At 26.8% G+C, this 19,919-nt stretch overlaps 1 protein-coding gene across 1 annotated transcript in view; it reads right to left on the bottom strand.

Moving 5' to 3' along the window:
- Nucleotides 1-1,376: 1,376 nt before the first annotated feature.
- dar1 (dendritic arbor reduction 1) overlaps nt 1,377-19,919 on the bottom strand; it is a 129,738-nt gene continuing 111,195 nt past the window's right edge. The window contains exon 6 of the mRNA XM_065506487.1: nt 1,377-1,637. Within this exon, the coding sequence (XP_065362559.1) occupies nt 1,450-1,637 (188 nt within the window). The 3' untranslated portion in view covers nt 1,377-1,449. The remainder of the gene's footprint in view (nt 1,638-19,919) is intronic.

The raw sequence follows: 19,919 nt of genomic DNA, 5'->3' as shown, positions 1-19,919 counted from the left end.
AGATCTTGAAATCCAATTTTCCATGTCGAAAATGGATGCAAAGTCAAATATACATGGCGCTAAGATAATGCTCTGTATTTGGTGGGACCAAAATGGTCCTATCTATTAAGAGCTGCTGAAATAATTCCGCATTCTTAAGTTATACAGCCAATAATCAATAAAATTTCATGGAATTTATACTCTAAAACTCTTATTTATAATGATATTCTTAGTTTATTAAAGCTCTATACATAAAAATTTGTTTTATAAACAAAATATTTGTTTATTAATGAGATCCTTTGAGTATAAATTCCATAAATGTTTTTATCATAGAGAATAGACATAGAGCGGAAACTCTCCTGTCAAAGACCTAACTCAGTTGTCAGAAACCTAAGTGGTGAGAATGTATTAGTAGAAAAAAATATGTGAAAAGAAAAACAACACTCGTATGTGTGATTATTTTGAGTAATTTTTTTGTTTGAGTTTTTTTCTAGTTTCCGCTCTATGTTTCTCTATGGTTATTATTTTGATTGAACAAAAACACCTTAGATAGAAATAAAACACATTTTGTATTATTTTTTTGTTTAAATTTTATTAAATTTTTGTGCCAGCACTTTGGTGGTTTATTTTTTTCCATTTAAATTAACTGTCCTTTGTCATTCAAGTTTTTTTCTCTCTTTCTTACTTGACAAATACATTAAAGGATGTTTTTTAATTATAATTTAATTTAAATAAAAATTGAATTATTATCAATTCAATTCCAGTAATTAAATATTATTTGTAAACATTTATATAAATTACAATTATTTTAATACATACAAACTAGTTTTACAATAAGACACGATTTTCTTTTATAGTTTTTAAATATTTTTTTAAGACACTTGTTTACTTTTCATTATTTTAAAGGTTTAAGGAATTTAAATACTTTACAAACTATTAGGGTTAATTTATTTATTTTTAAATTGTTTACTTAAAGGAAACGTATACACAAGAAAAATTATACAAATAATAGTAGTTAATAGTTTAAAATAATAATAATAATAGGGCTAAGTTAGGGTAAATCGAAATTTCTTTAAAGAATTTAGATTTTTTGGGGTTTGAAAATAAATTACTTTTTTTTTAAAATATACACAACAAAAAAATTAAATAAAAAAAGAAAACAAATTTAAAATTTATTTAATATGTAGTTAGAAATAATTATGGCAAATATTTTTGTAACAAAAAAATAAAAACAAAACAAATTATTAGTTTTAGGTTTTTTTGCTTAAATTTTTTGTGGTTTTTTCTTTATTTCTTTCTTATGTATTGCTAATTTCTTTATTTTATTTAAAAACTAACATAACTAAAGTCCTTTGGATTGTTTGATAATAATGAACATCATTAGTGTGTTTTGTAATTTTTTTTTTATGTTTTTTTTATTTGATTTTTCGTTATTTTTTTGAAATTTTAGCTTGTTGGTTGTTATTTTTTCTATTTATTTTTCGGTAAATGCCTTTTCATGTGCAAAGCTAAATGATCACTTCGTGCAAAACTTCTTTCGCACACAATACACTTGAAGGGTTTCGCTCCTGTGTGTTTGCGATAATGACGCGTTAACTCATCGGAACGTGCAAATCGCCATTCACATTCAGGCCACTGACAGGTGTAGGGTTTTTCGCCTGGAATTAGAAAAATTAAAATAAAATGTATAAGTTTTTTTATAATGAAAATAGTAGTTTCGGAGTTATAATAACAAATTGAAACAAAAAATATATTTTGAAAATATTTATCCGAATAACTATGACATGCGATCTTATGCTCAGTTTATTCAATGTATTTTCAAATTTTAGAAATTCCCACTTTGTTCCCACTTTAGGAATTCAATTTAAAATGTAATTTTTATGCCACAATTAATGCTATTTATTAAACTTAAAACATTTAGTAAAAATTTTTCAATTTTAAGAATTCCTATTTTGGGCATTAAAAATCCCCACTTTACAAATTTACTTTAGAATGAAGTTTTTAAATTCATTATACTCAGTTTTTTCATCTTTTCATCTTTATTCAATGTATTTTCAAATTTTAGATATTCCCATTTTGAATATTAAAAATCCCCACTTTAGGATTTCAATTTAAAATGTGATTTTATATGCCAAAATTAATGCTATTTATTAAATTTAAAAATTTAATAAACATTTTTCAATTTTAAACTAAAATGTTTTAAATTTATTGATTAAGTAAATTTTTTCCAGTTTTAAGAATTCCCAATTTGGGTATTGAAAATCCCCCAATTTATATTTTGAGTTTCCCCAGGAATATTAAATATTATAAATCATGAATTTTGGCATTTAATTAAACATGTTAACTTTATATTTAGGCAAATAAATATTGTCATTCGATTTTATTCTGAATTTTATTTAATATTATCAAATTTATGGAATTCCCATTTTGGTTATTGAAAATCCCCACTTTAGGAATTCAAATTAATGTGTAATTTTTTATGTCAAAATACTGCTATTTTTTAAATTTGAAAAAAATTAAAAACATTTTGAAATTTTAAGAATTCCCATTTTGGAAACTAAAAATCCCCACTTAGGAATTTAATTTATAACGAATTTTTTAAAGCCAGACTAAGTAAAATGTTTTAAATTTTTGATTTCTGAAATTTTTTTTTAAGAAAATCATGAAAAATCGCAAACGGAAAAAATTGTATCGATTTATTGCTTTATCGCAAAGCCGATATCGATCATAAATATCAATTGATTATTTTCGAATTTATTCACAATGAAGTGAATTTACTCGTTTTCATAAAATTTTGGTTTTTTGTTTGATATACATAAAATTGAGTAGTTAATGGTCTTTTTTCGATTGATTAAATTTTGAAAATATTTTCCCCATGCTATGTACAAATTTTCATATATATACGAGTTTCAATCGGCTCAGTAGTTTCAGAGTTATAACAATAAATTGAAGCAAAAAATATATTTTTTATGTGAAAATAAGTAATTTTGTTGTTTTTAAAAAATCATAAAAAATCGAAAACGGTAGAAATTGTTCAGGTTTATTACTTTATCGCAAAGCCATATGTAATAAAAACACAATGAGATATCACCACAAAAATCGATGGATTCTTTTCGAATTTATTCACAATTAAGTGAATTCGCTCATTTTCACAAAATTTTACTTTTTTTTTGATATACATACAATTGAGTAGTTAGTGTTCTTCTTTCGATTGACTAAATTTTGAAAACATTTTCTCCATGTTATATACAAATTTTTACACATATAAAGTATTTCAATCTCCTCAGTAATTTCGGAGTGATAATAACATATTGAAGCAAAAAATATATTTTTTACATGAAAATAGCTAATTTTTTTGCAAGAAATTTTTCAGATTTATTACTTTTGAACAAGGCCACATAGGAATAATAGGAATAAAATGAGATATTGATCATAAAAATCGATGAATTTTTTTCGAATTTATTCACAATTAAGTGAATTCACTCATTTTCACAAAATTTTAGTTTTTTTATTGATATACATCAAATTGAGAAGTTAGTGTTCTTCTTTCGATTGACCGAATTTTGAAAACATTTTCCTCATGCTATGTACAAATTTTCACACATACATTGTGTTTCAATCGGTTCAGTAGTTTCGGAGTTATAATAACAAATTGAAGCAAAAAATATATTTTTTACATGAAAATAGCTAATTTTTTTGTATTAAAAAAATCATGAAAAATTTAAAATGGCAGGAATTGTACAGATTTATTGCTTTATCGCAAAGCCACATGTAATAGAAACAAAACGATATATAATTCATAAAAATCAATTGGTTAGTTTTGAATTTATTCAGAATTAAGTGAATTCGCTCATTTTTACAAAATTTTAGTTTTTTGTATAATATTGGACCCTTTTTGAGTTATCATTAATTATGTGTAGAAACGTCTATTAAAATTTATAATTCTACTTAAAAATTTAAAAAAAAATCTCTCAATAGTATTGAGAAATTTGACCATTTTTGTATGCATCAAATCTATATAGTGGTTGATCAAGCCTTTTTTTTCTGTTAACCTGTTGAGTATGTTTATATTTTCTTAACCGAGACAAATCATATGTATATTTTCATATCATTAATTTAAATACTGTTGCCAAAAGCAAATTGTTGCAATAAAATCAATTTTAATTAAATGACAGACAGACCTTTCCTCAAAAACGTTGATTTACATCTTTCCTCTTTGTTGATTTTATTACACGAAACCAACATTTTAAACATTAATTAGACAAAAAACTGGCAACAAAATTTGCACTTTTTTACAGGCAAATGACCACAAAGATTGTTCCCTAAGTGTTTTTGTTTTTTGCCAAATATACAAACAAAAAACATTTTTGATTCACATTGCATAATATTGAAATTCCAATAAAACTCTACCACCAACTAAAATTATACAAACAAAACAATACAAAAAATTGCTATCAAATCTTTGACATCACCTTAATTTCCTTTATTAAGAGAAAAATAAAAAAAAATACTTTAAAGCTGAGGTGTGCACACAGAGAAAAAATATAGTTGTGCATGTTTGCTGTAAGCATTTCAATATTTTTAAAAGATTTTTAATAATTTTATAGTCACAGTAACTATTTATATTATTGTGGTAACCATAATATGGTTAATTTAAGATTCACATGATTGTAGCAATCATATATACAATATTATAATCACAGTAACTATTTATATGATTGTGATAACTCTAATATGGTTTACGATTCACATTATTGTATCAATCATATATATGATTACAGTAAACAAGTATATGTTTGTGACAACCATATTTATAATGAATCATAATATGTTGTTCTCAGATTATGATATCCATAGGCCGATAGCAACATAATATGGTAAGTCATTAATCATAAAAATGGTTGTCACAAACATATACATGTTTACTGTAACCATATATATGATTGATACAATAATGTGAATAATAAACCATATTAGAGTTATCGCAATCATATAAATAGTTACTGTGATTATAATATTGTATATATGATTGCTACAATCATGTGAATCTTAAATTATCAATATTATGGTTACCACAATAATATAAATAGTCACTGTGATTGCTACAATCATGTGAATCTTAAATTAACCATATTATGGTTACCACAATCATATAAATGATTACTGTGACAATAATATTGTTAAAAAAACTTGTAAAAATGTTGAAATGGTTACAGTAAACATGCAAAACTAAATTTTTTCTCTACGTGCATGTATGTTACAGAGCTAAGTCTGTCTAAGGCAATTGGATTTGATTACTATTGTCATAATAGTTAACGATGCAAATCAAAACAAATCAAAGCAATCATCACAACTGCCAGGAAAATGTCAAAAATCTACTTTTTAGCCGCCAACTAAATACAATAAACAGCCAATCATCAAACCAAAATTTATAAAGAGGAAAAATCTTTACACAGACTTGGCAACACAACCTACTGCCATCAAATCAATGAGCCATATCAGACAAGAGCTCAACTCTATTAAAGTTTTATTTTTTTATTTCTGATCAAGGAAAACTTTATATACAATAAGAAACGTTAGTAAAAACCTTAAACCGAAAAAGGTTTAAATGACGTCTCTTAGAAATATTTTTGCCACATTTTGAGCAGATAGGCTACAATGGAAAAAAAATGCACCATAATTGCTTTTAACAAGACAATGTAATGCATTGATTAAATCCCCACAAACAAGAAGTTAAGCTAAAGCAGCAAGCGAAACTCTCAAACTCCAAACAAAATTTGGCAACAGATTTTTTGATTGAAGCTAATATGCCGCCTACACTCACAATCACTTTTTCTAACTATATATGCTCATATAAGTCTACTAAACGGGGCAATGAACACAATAACAAAATAATATTGTATCAAAAATTTCAACCAAAAAAATCTTGGTTTGCAGTAGAGTACAGTGCAGTGCAACAAATGAACCTTATAATGTGTGACAGGCTTTTCTTAAATACAACAATATTAAAAGCCATATAGAAGCAGGCATTCAACGAAGCAGACAACAATTCAACAGCTAAAATAAACAGGCGTTTTAATATTAAAGATAAAATTTTCAGTTTTTTTTTTTTGCTGAAATTTTTCCTCTATTAAGGCTTATATTCCTCCAAAAACACATACTCATACTCATTCTCATACATTTATATGTATGTACGGCAAACTGAAAATGTATAATAAACCTACAACTGCAAGTGGAGCATTCATAAGTGGCAGTGGCAGCAGCAGCAAAAATATGAACAACAAAAATATGTTTGTAAGAAAAATCAAGCTCGTTAGTGTGGAAATTCTATTTTACAGAATTCAACAATCATGTTCATGAAAACGATTGATGTTGTCAGTATTTTAGCATTTATAAGCGTGCTCGCCTTATTTAGTCCATTAATAGGCACATAATTGCAATTGCAACAATAATAACAATAATCCAAGTACTTGCAGCAAACAACCACAACCTATGTATAAGCCTGCTTGCTGCTAAGCCTAGACATCTACATCCATCCATACAGTAGCGCTAAAAGTTATTTAGTAAAACGGCAGTTAGACATTAATATCATAAGATAACTGTAATAATATTGAATTTGCTCCCCTTTTCTGTTTTTTTTTGCTATTGTTGTTGTGGGCCCCCATTAAAATAGGGTTATTAAGCAACAAAATTACTTTGGCTAAAGCCAAAGGAGCAACATACAAAAAGCTTTAAAAAACATTTTAAATTTGTATTGAGTTTTTCGAGTTCAGTTCTAAGCTAACAATAGTTTTTTTTCTATTTTTTTTTTTACTTAAGCTGTTGTTGCTGCATGTGCGTAGGTGTTAAAAACTCAACATTAATTGGTGTAATGCATGAATCATAACACATTGTTAAATTGAATTTGAAGGTTTTGCGCACACAACACTTTTGAGTTATTGTGTGTAAATTGTTAATTGATTTGATGAAAACTGCATTGGCAGTTTAGCTTTAAAATCTATAGAATAATTGGTTATTTTTTAAGAGTTGAAATAAGTTTACATTTATTAAGTTTTATGAAATTTATTTTAGTTTTAACGTTTAAAAAGTGGCTTAAAAATTCCCCATTCCCTGGGAATATAATTTATATAAGAGTTAAAAGCTTTCAGAAAAAAAAACTTATAATAACACTATTTGAATACAGCCTAAGCTACAGGCAGTTAAAGTTGGCCATCTCGAGTAAGAACTAAATATAGAGTTCAAAACTTTTTCATGATGGAATAAATTTTTTAAGACAGTGATCAAAAAAGCTTTACTGAGAAAAACTACTTTTCTGTTAAGAACATATTTTTGACAAAAGCTTTTTTGTAAAGAAAAGTTATTTCCGAAAAAAGAAAAGCTTTTTTTTTTGGCGAAAAAAGCTTTTTTTGTAAAGAAAAATTATATGTGAAAGGAGACATAGTTTTAAAGGAGTCTTATGTTTTAAAAAGAGCTTTTTTATTAAAAGTTTGCTTTGATACTAGTCAGTAAAAATGTAACGAAAAATTAATATTTTTAGAAAAAATACTTTTCTGTTGCAAAAAGCTTTTTTGAGAAAAAAGCTTTTTTTATAAAAACTTACTGTTTTGTCCAGAATATTGTTTTAAAATGTCCTTTTTAGGAAAAATTTCTTGAAAATCAAAAACTAAGTTGGTGACAACGTTTTTTTTTTTTTTAAAAAAAAAGCTTCTTTGTGAAAAAATCAAATATATTTTGAGGTTTTGAAAAAATATTTCTTTTGGTGAATTTTCAAAATTTTTTTATATAAAAAGTTTTTTTATGACAAATAGTTTCGTAAAAAATTCTGAGAAAAAAGCTTTTTTTATAAAAACTTACTGTTTTGTCCAGAATATTGTTTTAAAACGTCCGTTTTAGGAAATATGACTTGAAAATCAAAAACTAAGTTGGTGACTACGTTTTTTTTTTAAAAAAAGCTTCTTTGTGAAAAAATGAATTATATTTTGAGAAGGTTTTGAAAAATATTTTTTTGGTGAATTTTATATCAAAACTTTTTTTTATAAAAAGCTTTTTTATGACAAAAATGTTCCGTAAAAAATTTTATGAATAACTTTTTCATGGAAAAGGATGATTTGGCAGGAACATTTGTTTAAAACGTATTTTTGATGAAGAAAACTTTTGAAAGTATTTTTAAAAAAAGCTATTTTGTGAAAGTAGATTAAGTTTAAACAAGATATTTTTTTTTAGCTTTTTTTAATAGCTTTGGAACTAGTCAACAACTGTAAACATTATGAAAAAGTGCTATTTTTAGAAAAATAATTTTCTGTTGAAAAAGCTTTTTTGAGAAAAAATATTTTTTGTAAAAAAATAATGTTTTGTCAAGAACATTGTTTTAAACAGACTTTTTTATTTTTGTGAAAAAGGTTCTTTGTGAAAAAAATCAAATATTTTTTGTGAAGGTTTTGAAAAAAGACTTTTTTCTGGAAAAGAAATTCCTTAACATTTGTTTAAAACGTATTTTTGATGAAAAAAGAACACTTAACGCTTTTTTATACATTTTCTTCTAAAAAGCTTTTTTGGTTGAAAAGCTATCATTTTAGTAAAAAAAATCAAAAAAGCTCTTTGTCAAAAATCAATTTTTTTGAGGTTGATAATTTTTGTTGTTTTCAATAAAAGCCGTGTTTGGAAAAAATATTGTTTTTTGCGAATTTTATATCAAAACGCTTATTTGTGTACATTTTTCTAAAAAGCTTTTTTTCTGAAAATGTATTTTGTATGACATTTTTTCGTAAAAAATTGTATGAAAAGCTTTATTTAAGGAAAAGACATTTTTTCTTTCAAATGTATTTTTTGTAATTTGGGAATATGTTTTTTTCGACAACTATAAAAGCTTTTTTACGAAATAAATTTTTCAGAATGCTTGTTTTTTTAAAATATAATTTTGAGAAAAAAAGTTTTTTTTTTGAAAATAATTTTTTTTAATGAAAAAGCTTTTTAACTAAAGAGTGCAAAGTTTTCTTGAGTAAAAAACATTCCAAAAATCTCTTTTTTGAAAAAATCACATTTGTAAAAAAAAGTTTTTAGGATTTTCCTTTGTAAAAATACCTATTGCAAAAGCTTTTTGTAAAAACTCAATTTCAAAAAAGCTCTTTTGAAAACTGCTTTACGGAGAAGTTTTTTGCATAAAGCTTTTCTTCTCAGAAATATTTTTGCTCATGAAAGCTTTTACCTTTAAAAATAAGTTTGAGAACTCAAAATTTCACTTTCCTATTCAAAGTTTAATCTGCTACAGATTAACTAAGAATATTTCTTGTATTTAAATTTACTTGAGGCAGAAATATAATAACTATTCTTTTATTGCATTCTATACTTATCAACTTAGTTACAGAAAAGTAATTATTATACAAATTCATCGCCATTGGGCGGTCTTTAAATCTAATAATCCCCAGCCCTCTTACATTGTTAATTATATTAATTACTTTATTTAATTCTTGGCAAAACATGACCTGACCGCTCATGCTGGCAATATTTTCCCACGTTACTCTTGAAATAATATTTTATTTTTTATTTTTTTTTTGTTTTATTTAGTTATTTATAAACTTGTACATTTGTACATTTGTATTCTGCTGTTGCTGCTGCTGGTGGTTGAGATTTTTATTATTTTTTGTTTTAATTAAAATATACAATACATCAAAAACAATTTGTCAAATGTCGTTTATACGAACAAACTATATTTTGTTGCAAATATGCTAAAAACTATAAACTTTTTTTTTTATATTTATACACTTTTAATAACTAACAAATGCAATTGCTAGTTGCAAAATCAAATAAAACAAATATATATTGTGGAAAAAAATCACTATAAATTCTAATTCATGGATGAAAAATAACGAAAAAAAACAAAATCTAAATAAATGAAGAAAAAATAAAATAAAAAAAAACAAAGAAAATTAAAACAGAAAACAAGCGTTGAAACAAGACAAGAAACTTAAAAAAAAAAAGATTTTTTTTGTTTGTTTTTCGCTACGTATTTCTAACAAACATTGAAACAATTGACAAGAACATAAATGCAACATGTACTGCTACAGTGCATTTGCAACATTAGAAGCATACATAACTATACAACCAACCAACCAATCATTATTACACAGCGTGTTATGGAATCGGAGACATGGGTCTATCGACAATAATAAATGCTAATACGTGTTTTGGCCAAGACTGTTATTTTTGCTGCTTTTTTTTTTGTTTGCAGACTAAGACATCGCTTTACAACAATAATAAAAATGAAATCAATTGCAAATAAATGCTAAAAACAAACGAAATACAACAACTTTTTAAAAGAAATAAACAAAAAAAAAACTGAAAACAGAAAACATTTGTCAGTAAATGGAGATGAAGAAAAATATGCAGCCCCACTATTACTACTACTGCGAAATACTAAGTGTAATAGAAGTTAGATTTGAAAATTATTTAGGTTGGAAACGAAGTTTTGAATGCGCTACATAGACAAATGGAAGGCAGGCTAAATGAGCCCAAAGACACTTAAATAATATGAAACTACACAGCAGTTCTAAGAGACTATCCCGAGCTAGTGATTTGACCTATCATTTAGATCGACAAATAGTGACTACATGGTTACCGATTGCTTGTCAACAAAACTTTCTCCGACAACTCTCCAATAGATTACTTCTGGTGGGTAAAATAACGGTACAAAATAAACGTCTAAATTGACTACACTTTAGGTTACTTAGAGACACTAAAGTGACAATTGGCTTCACGTTACGTTAAATGAGATCTCAGGAACTTAAGCAAAAAGAATTTGTATAAAACCAGTTTGTACGAATAAATCAAAAAGCTGTACAAAATAAATATTATAATTGACTACACTCTAGATTACTTAGAGACACTTTAGTGACGATTGAATTCAGGCTAGATTACATGGGATGTATAAAGTAACCAATTGACTTCTATCTGCACTACAAAGAGCATATACGACATAAGACTGCTGGTATCTGAGAGACTTAATTCATGTTGATATTGTACAATTAATTGATGAAATAACCTTTAAATTTTTCACTTCCCTTTGAACAAATAGTTTTTCAATTACAATCATTAATATATTAAGTACTACTGTACAAGATGTTTCTATTATTTGCTTTTGCCAAAGTCACGTAAGATCAAATGAATCGTTTATTTCAAAAACCAGTCAAGCAACAAATTATTGATTTTGAGGTATATTAAAGAAAACTTCCTAGAAACCTAAAAATAATTTTTACATAATTGATATTTTTTCCTATGAAATTTCACTATTTGACAAACAGAAAACTTTTTTGTATCTATATCAACATATATTTAAACAATAATATAAAGTTTGCACTTGACTGGTTTCCGAAATAAACAAGCATCACTATTGTAAATTTCATACGAAATATTAAAATTTGATTAGGAACTTTAAAAGTAAAATGACAAATGACTTTTTTAATAGCTATTCGTCATCATAAGCTCGTTCTACAGTGCCTTCTACAGTGCCTTCTGTAGCCATAAAAATCTTCATATCCAACCAAGTTTTAGAGCTTGTAAATCTTTTATTTTTTATGAATTTACTGAGACCTACAACATTTATGAAAATAATATTGATTAGGGCCTAGTATTACATTGTATAAAACCAGTCAACTGCTGTCACTTGACTTGTTTCTGCACTAAACATGGATTTTACGACTTTACTACACCACAATAGAGGGCAGTATTTAATATTTTTTGCATTAAACGATACATTTACCTTTACAAGACAGTAATCGCCCAATAACACAATTTTGGATTTTTTGTTGCTTGACTGGTTTTTGAAATAAACGATTCAAATTTCTTGAAACTGGTGGTTATTTGATGAAATATTTCAATGTTCTTTATTGAACCAGCAATTGTGTACACTATGATATTGTTACGAAATTGTACTTGAATTCAAATATAACGATTTTAACGGCTGATTTAAAAGTAGCCTAATACTTTCAAATAACAATGCTGTAATAGCAAACTGTAACATATCTGTGGGCATTATTAACATTGAATAAAAGCTTTCAGTTGACCATTGATCGTAAGTTGGCAACGCTGTTTGCTGCGACCGTATATTCGAATTCGAATATTTAGTTAAAGAACATTGTAGAAAGTACACCACAGATGGCGTATGTATTAGAAAGCTCTAGACAGTTAAAGAGTAATCTAGAATGCAGATGGCAGTGTTATATAGTGACAGAGGTTGCAGTTGTGAGTGAGTTTATCAGAGACGCTATTCGAATAAACATCAACAGAGTGCCTTAAAGTATGCTGAATTTTTTAAGTGAATTAGTGTACATTATAAAGTGTCTGTATTTCTGAGAATTTATAAACGTGTATAAAAAACATCGAGTGACTATTTAATTCTATTGTTGTACATTTTAAATAAATAAAGAGTTGTTACAATTTGTATCCGGTTTATTTAAAGGAAATAAACCAACGTTTTGATAAGGTTAAAACGTAACAATATGCTGTTTTCTTTGTACTCAGAACACACTTCAAAAATTCAATCTTTTATTTTTTCGCATTTATTGAGAAAATAGATTAGGGCCTAGTATTATATAGTATAAAACCGGTTACTTGACTTCTTTCTGCACTAAACACGGATTCCTCGGCTTTGCTTCACCATAATAGCATTAAACAATGTATTTACCTTTACAAGACAGTAAGCGCCCCATAACTCAATTTTAAATATTTTGTTGCTTGACTGATTTTTGAAATAAACGATTTAATTTTCCTAAAACTGGTGGTTATTTCATCAAATATGTGAACTATTTCAATGTTCTTTACGTCTCTTATATACCAGCAATTTTGTACATTTCATTTGCAGTTTTCTTTGTTTCCAGAACTCACTTCAAAACTCCAAATATTGAATTATCTAGTTTTATTACTCCTTCGTTTAATACCTGCTATAGGGCACTTGGCAAAAAAGGTGTATATTTTATAACAAATAAATTGAATTTCTTATGAAAAACGTGGCTTGATTTAATTGAAATATTCAGAAATATTGAAGTTAACAAATTTATGATTTTATTTGAAGTATTGTATTTTTTTTCTATTTTATTTAAATTGTTTATGTTCTTTATACAGAAACCAGAAATATTATTTTAATTAAACAAAACAAGATTTTTTTTGTATACATACTGGAATTGAAAATATTTCTAAATATAGAAAAATTTCCTAAATTTGTTGATATTAATCGTAGCACGAATATTTGCATTGGCATTCATCATAATTTGTTTAAGTAAATTCCAAAAAATGTTGGCTTTTTCAATAGCTTTTCAATAAAATGACAAGTGCAGACATAAATTTGTGATTAGTTTTTTTAAGTTCTGCAATATTTAATGCAAAATCGTCTTTCAAGGTCTCTCGGTTTCAATTAGTATGGTACCCAATTTCCCTGCTTTTGGATGAATCCTGTAGCTCGCAAAAGTTTTGAAATTGCAGCTTGTTTCCAAAAATACTACAAATAAAAGCAAATAACTAAACTCCATTCTCTATATATTGTCTTATTAAAAACTCTTTAAAAGAATATAAAGTATTTAATTCCACCCATTAAAACCTAAACTATTTCAGCTAAAATCCAGTATTTATAACCCATAATAAAAGTTAAACTAAAATCTAAACAAAACACAAAAAAAAAATATAATTTATGCTCTGATCAATTTAAGCTGATAAACTATAATTTGACGTCTTAGTAATTTTCCAATTATTAACTCAATAAGTTTTGCTGTTATTTATTTTCTACATAAATTTAACATACAATTAAAGTATGTGCTCAAACACAAGCATGAGATAGAATAAATTTTATTTAATAAATTCAATGACAATTAAATTTACAAAAAATGATAATAATAAAGAAAACAGCAAAACTTTAAACATCAATTTAACAACAAGATCATGTATGAGATTTCACCAAGATTTGTCATCATCGTACATACTTTTAAATACAAATCCTTCACTGAAAAATAACTGTGTCATTTGTTTTATTTGTTTAAGTTTATTTTCTTCTTAAAAAACCGAAATAAAATTCATAAAAATTGTGTTGTTACTCACTCAAGTAACAACCATTTAATCACAAACAATTGTTAATAAAAATTTCTACGAATTTTTTTTTTGTGTTTATTATTATGTTTTCTTTACATTATTTCGGTTGATTTTGTGTTTAATAATATTGTTATAATAATAAAAAAAAAAATCATAATAATTTCATATGTTTGTAGCTGCAGTCAGAGACTCTGTATGCATTTCATTTTTGTTTTATATTTTGACATACTTTCACATAGATTTGAGGTTATGTTAAGCTGTACATTAGGTTAGAGACATTTGAAATTTATACAAAGCTTAACTAAGAATAGGGCAATTGTGTTACAATTCTTGAGTTGTATATATATTTTAACTAATATTTGTATGATAATGAACAGAGTGAAAATTCAAAAATTTCAATTTCAAAACATTTGCGATCAGCAGTAAATTGGCTACGATAGCAATTGAAACCGAGAGACCTTGAAAGACTTATTTGCATATCCGAAATTATGTTTGAATGCTATAAAAGAAAATCAGTTTTGCATCGAATCATTACTTGCAATGAAAAATTTAATCGTTTATTTCAAAAACCAGACAAGCAACAAATTATTTATTTTGAATAAATCAAAGAAAACCTTATAGCAACCTAAAAATTACTTTTACAGAATTGATATTTTGTCCTATGAAAGTTATCCATTTCTGTAACTGTTTGATAAACATAAAACTTGTTTTATCTATATTAACATATTGTTACGTTTTAACCTTTTCAAAACGTTGGTTTATTTCCTTTAAATAAACCGAATACTTTTGATTGCAAATAAAAGCCGTTTAGTAGTTTGAAAATTGTATCAACTCTTTATTTATTTAAAAATGTACAACAACAACAGAATTAAATAGTCACTCAATGTTTTTTTTATACACGTTTATAAATTCGCAGAAATACAGACCCAATTTATAATTTACACGAATTTACTTGAAAAAAAAAAACACAACACACTTTAAGGCATTCAGTTGATGTTCATTCGAAAAGCGTCTCTGATAAACTCACTCACGACTGCAACCTCTGCCACTATTTATAACACTGCCATCTGCACTCTAGATTGTTCTTTAACTGTCAAAATTCGAATATTCTAGATCTTACTACTACATACGCCAACTGTGGTGTACTTTCTACAATGTTCTTTAACTGAATATTCGAATTCGAATACAGCGTTGCCAACTTACGATCAAATCAACTGAAAGCTTTTATTTAATAATGCCCACAGATATGTTACAGTTTGCTATTACAGCACTTATTAATGCCCACAGATATGTTACAGTTTGCTATTACAGCACTGTTATTTGAAAGCATTATGCTACTTTTAAATCAGCCCTTAAAATCGTTATATTTGAATTCAAGTACAATTTCGTAACTATATATTTAAAAACGAATATAAAGTTTGCACTTGACTGGTTTTCGGCAACAAATTGTAAATTTCATACGAAATAGTCTAATTTTATTAGGAACTTTAAAAGTAAAATGACAAGCGAACATTTTAAAGAGTTTAACATTATATTCATGTATAAAAATTTGTTCTGAAATAGCTATTCGTCATCATGCATTCGTTTCACAGTACATTCTGCTTCCGTTTTAGAACATTGAAAAATATTCCCCAAAAACTCTTCAACCAAGTAGGGTTTTAGAGCTTGTCCATCTTTTATTGTTTCACATTTATTGAAACCTACATCATTTATGAAAAAAATATATTAGAACCTAGTATTACTTAGTATAAAACCAGTCAAGTGCTGTCACTTGTCTTCTTTCTGCACTAAACATGGCTTTCTCGGTTTTGCTTCACCATAATAGGGGGCAGTATTTAATTTTGTTTTGCATTAAAAGATGCATTTGCCTTTACAAAACAGTTATCGCCCAATAACTAAATTTTTAATTTTCTGTTGCTTGACTGGTTTTTGAAATAAACGATTCAATTAAGCCATTACGTTAACCGGAAGCGACAGAGATCGTACGTGATGCCAGGCGTACCTGCCGAATCGGCACCAAAGCCAAATATCCATGGCGCTAAGGTCTTGCTCTGCATTTGCTGGGCCCAAAAAGGTACTACCTATTATAAGCTGCTGAAATCAGGCCAGACCATCACATTGAACCTGTGCAGAATGTAACTGACTCATTTGGCCATAAAACGCCCAGAATATGAAGCCAGATATGAAACCGTAATATTCCATAATGACGCTCGGACACATTTTTCAATGCCTGTTAAAAACTATTTATAATGAAGTGGTTGGGAGGTTATGCCTCACACTCCTTATAGTCCAGACATTGCCCTGTCAGACTACTATTTGTTTTGATCGATGCAGAACGCTATCTCTGGGATACGCTTTACTTTGGCACAGAGTTCAAAACAGAGTCAAAAGATAAGCAGTTCATTTGGCACGGAATCCATATGTTGCCAGAAAGATGGGAAAATGTCATAGCTAACAATGGACAATGCTTTGAATAAAATTATATTGTACAAATGTTTCTAAATAAAAGCTAAACATTTTAAAAAATCCCACATTTTTATAGTAAACTAGTTGATCGCACCGGCTTCGCCCGGTAGCATTTACTAATGTTAGTTCTTCTCCAACCTACTCACACCAGCCTGTTCTTATTTATTTGAAAATAAAATATCTAAATTTGTACTGCATACTTTAGGGAGCTTTTTTTATTACAGACTGGACACACAAAACAAAGAATTTCCGAGTTTTACCCGGAATATTTGAATTTTTTTTCTTTACAAACCATTTTCTGAAAATTTCGAATCGAATAAAAAAAAATCAGCCAAATCGCTCCAGCCGTTCTCACGTGATGACATTACATACATGGACCATTTAATTTTTATACATATAGATGTTTGGTATAGTTAATATTTACAATTGCTACTTGTTGTAAAATGTTTGACAAATTTTAATGAAATTTTTTTGCTAAGTAAAGGTACTTCAACTTCGTTGCTTGCCCAACTTCCTTTTGTCTATAAAGTCCCAACAAAATTAAATTAAAACAAAACGCACCACACATTTTGTCATCTTAACAATTACAACGCAAAACCAAAATAAATCGTAACGTAGATCTCTGGCATGAATGTCATTAAAAAAAAATCATAAAAAATTATTATTATTATTATTGTTATATTCATATAATTGTTAATGTTTTTTTTTTTGTTTGTTTTATCTCCCCAAAAATAAACTTAAAATTGTTTTATACCCTGAACATTCTTATAGAGTGAAAAATGTATAATAAAGCCCAACAAAAAACCGCTTGCTGTATTCATTTCGTGTTGGAATTTTGATTAGTATTATAAAACAAACAATAAACTTTTTAAACTTTTACTTTGAATTATATAGCAAAAAAGGAGAGAAAAAAGAAACATTAAATTTGGGTTATTTTCTCAATAAGGGGCATACAAATATATAGTGAATGTGAATTAAACAATTAAACCAAGGCAATAAAATAACAATTAATGTAGTTTTGATATAATTCAAAAGCTAAATTTTTATAATTTTATCACTGCAAAAATAGAAAAAAATATATTTCCAAATATTTTTAGCCAAACTTCTCATTACATAAACTTTGGCATTTCCACTCATTATTGAGTAAAATGACAGAAGTAACTCCTTAGCACAAACCTATTTTAACAGTTCAAACCATAGAGAATAGATATAGAGTGGAACCTATCCTGTCAAAGACCTAATTCAGTTGTCATAAACCTAAGTGGTGAGAATGTATTAGTAAAAAAAACTATGTGAAAACAAAACAACACTCGTATGTGTGATTGATTACTTTCAGTAATTTTTTTGTTTGAGTTTTTTTCTAGTTTCCACTCTATGTTTTTCTCTATGGTTCAAACATTGTTTCAAATTCAGTATTGAAATTAAGGGCCTGATTCAGAAACGTGAAATGAAAACTATTTTAAAATTTTTGTATGAAAATCACTCAGTTTTTAAATAATTTTTGAGTATTTTTCATAAAAAAATTTGAAAATAATTTTTCTTTTATGTTTCTGAATCAGTTACTTAATTTCTAAATTGAATTTAAAACAAAGTTTGAACTGACCACTCTTTTGATTACTTAGAGACAGTAAAGTGATATTTGACTTTATGCTAAACTAGCTGGGATGTACCCCAAAATCATATACAAATTACAACAACAAGCTTAGCAACGGTAGCTATAAGAAATAGGTTTCCATTAAAAACATTTCATAATTTTTTTGAGGTTGTCTTTTATTTTGCATCATAACTTTTTCTCTGCTTAAGCGATTTCCTTAATTTTCAATAGCAAACTTCCTAGGTTTATTATTAACATTCTGAGTTAAAAACATTATTGAAGGCCTTGTATTAAGGAAGTGAGCGTGATTTACACACACAAAAAGCATAATATAGCTTAACCTTCATTCCAGGGAAGGGTTTGTAAAGCTTGATGATATTTATGATAATTCTAAACTCTTCCACAATTTTTTTTAACTATTAATGATCAATATTAATACGTCTTTCAATATAATCTAAGGGCACTGCTACACGTTCAATATATATTGTGATATTTGGATCGCGATCCATTTTATTGGATCACGCAAAATTCGGTTATTCTGCAATTTGGATCGCGATCCATCAATACTGCATGCTACACGTTCAATAAATATCGCGATACTGGATCGCGGTCAATATTTATTGAACGTGTAGCAGCGCCCTAAAGATACTTTATTGAAATTGATAACAAAGCAGTTTTGAACCCAAAGGTGAAATTTGTATTATGATTTAAAGAATCATTTGTAGAAAACAATGGCAATATTTTGGGCTGTTTAAGTCAGTTTATTTGAAAAGTTCATGGGCTATATTCAAATGCGTTTAAATTTTGGTTCTAAACTTTCAAAAAATTTAAATAAATACCTTTAGTAACATTTTCAATAAAACAATTTTTTGGCACAAAAATCAATCAACCTCATTTTTGTTTCATTTTGTCTTTGTGACTCTAAAGATTGCTGTCATTTTTTTCCAATAATATTTTCAGTTTTTTTTTCCTTTAACTACAATATTTTAAATAGGCACCTTTTGACTTGAGATGATTAAGAAAAATATTCTGACATTTTCACTTATTTGCATAATTTTTGGTGTTTACACCCCAAAAATATAGACAATTTTTGTGTAAAGATGATGGTACCTGTAGAGGTAGCTGAAAAACTTTAAAAAGATATTGTATTATTAACCAAAAGTAGTCAACACATTATTTATAATCTGTTAAAATATCACATTAACAGTCAAATACCATAAAGTTAATAAAAAAAAGAAACCAAAAATATTCGCCAAATAATAAATAAGAAAAAAATCTACATATCATTTGATACAAAATAATTGTGATTGCATTTATGCATAAACTATTTAAATGTCAATTGATATTAAAACAAACGAACCAAAAAAAATTATAAAATTTAACATAAGGTATGACCACTAGAGTTTAAAATAACTTTAAAGTGAACATTTTTTAAAACTTTTTTTAAAATTTGAAAAGATGACAAACTGACATTATATGCAAAACTATTATGTCTTTAACTTAGTAAGAAATTTTTAAAATCGAAACATATTTTACAATAACTTCACAAACAAAAAAACGTATTATTTAAATCTTAAAAAAAGATGATTTAAAAATTGTTGCCACATTTAAATTAACTATTTACCAATACTGCTAGTGTTTCAGATTACCACACTTTTAATACAAAATTCCCAAATAAAACCAAAAAAAACCCGAACACATTCAGCTGGGCGTCTAAAATTATATCATTTCAAAATCCATTCTTTAAGAGCAAACATACAGCAACAAATCTAGTAAATTTGCTGCCGTTTGTCTAAATAATTTTTCA

This window comes from Calliphora vicina, chromosome 3 (genome assembly GCF_958450345.1).
Source record: "Calliphora vicina chromosome 3, idCalVici1.1, whole genome shotgun sequence".
Classification (NCBI taxonomy): Eukaryota; Metazoa; Arthropoda; class Insecta; order Diptera; family Calliphoridae; genus Calliphora; species Calliphora vicina.
The sequence above is the reverse complement of the archived record's forward strand: the minus strand, read 5'-3'. Positions and strand labels throughout refer to the sequence as shown.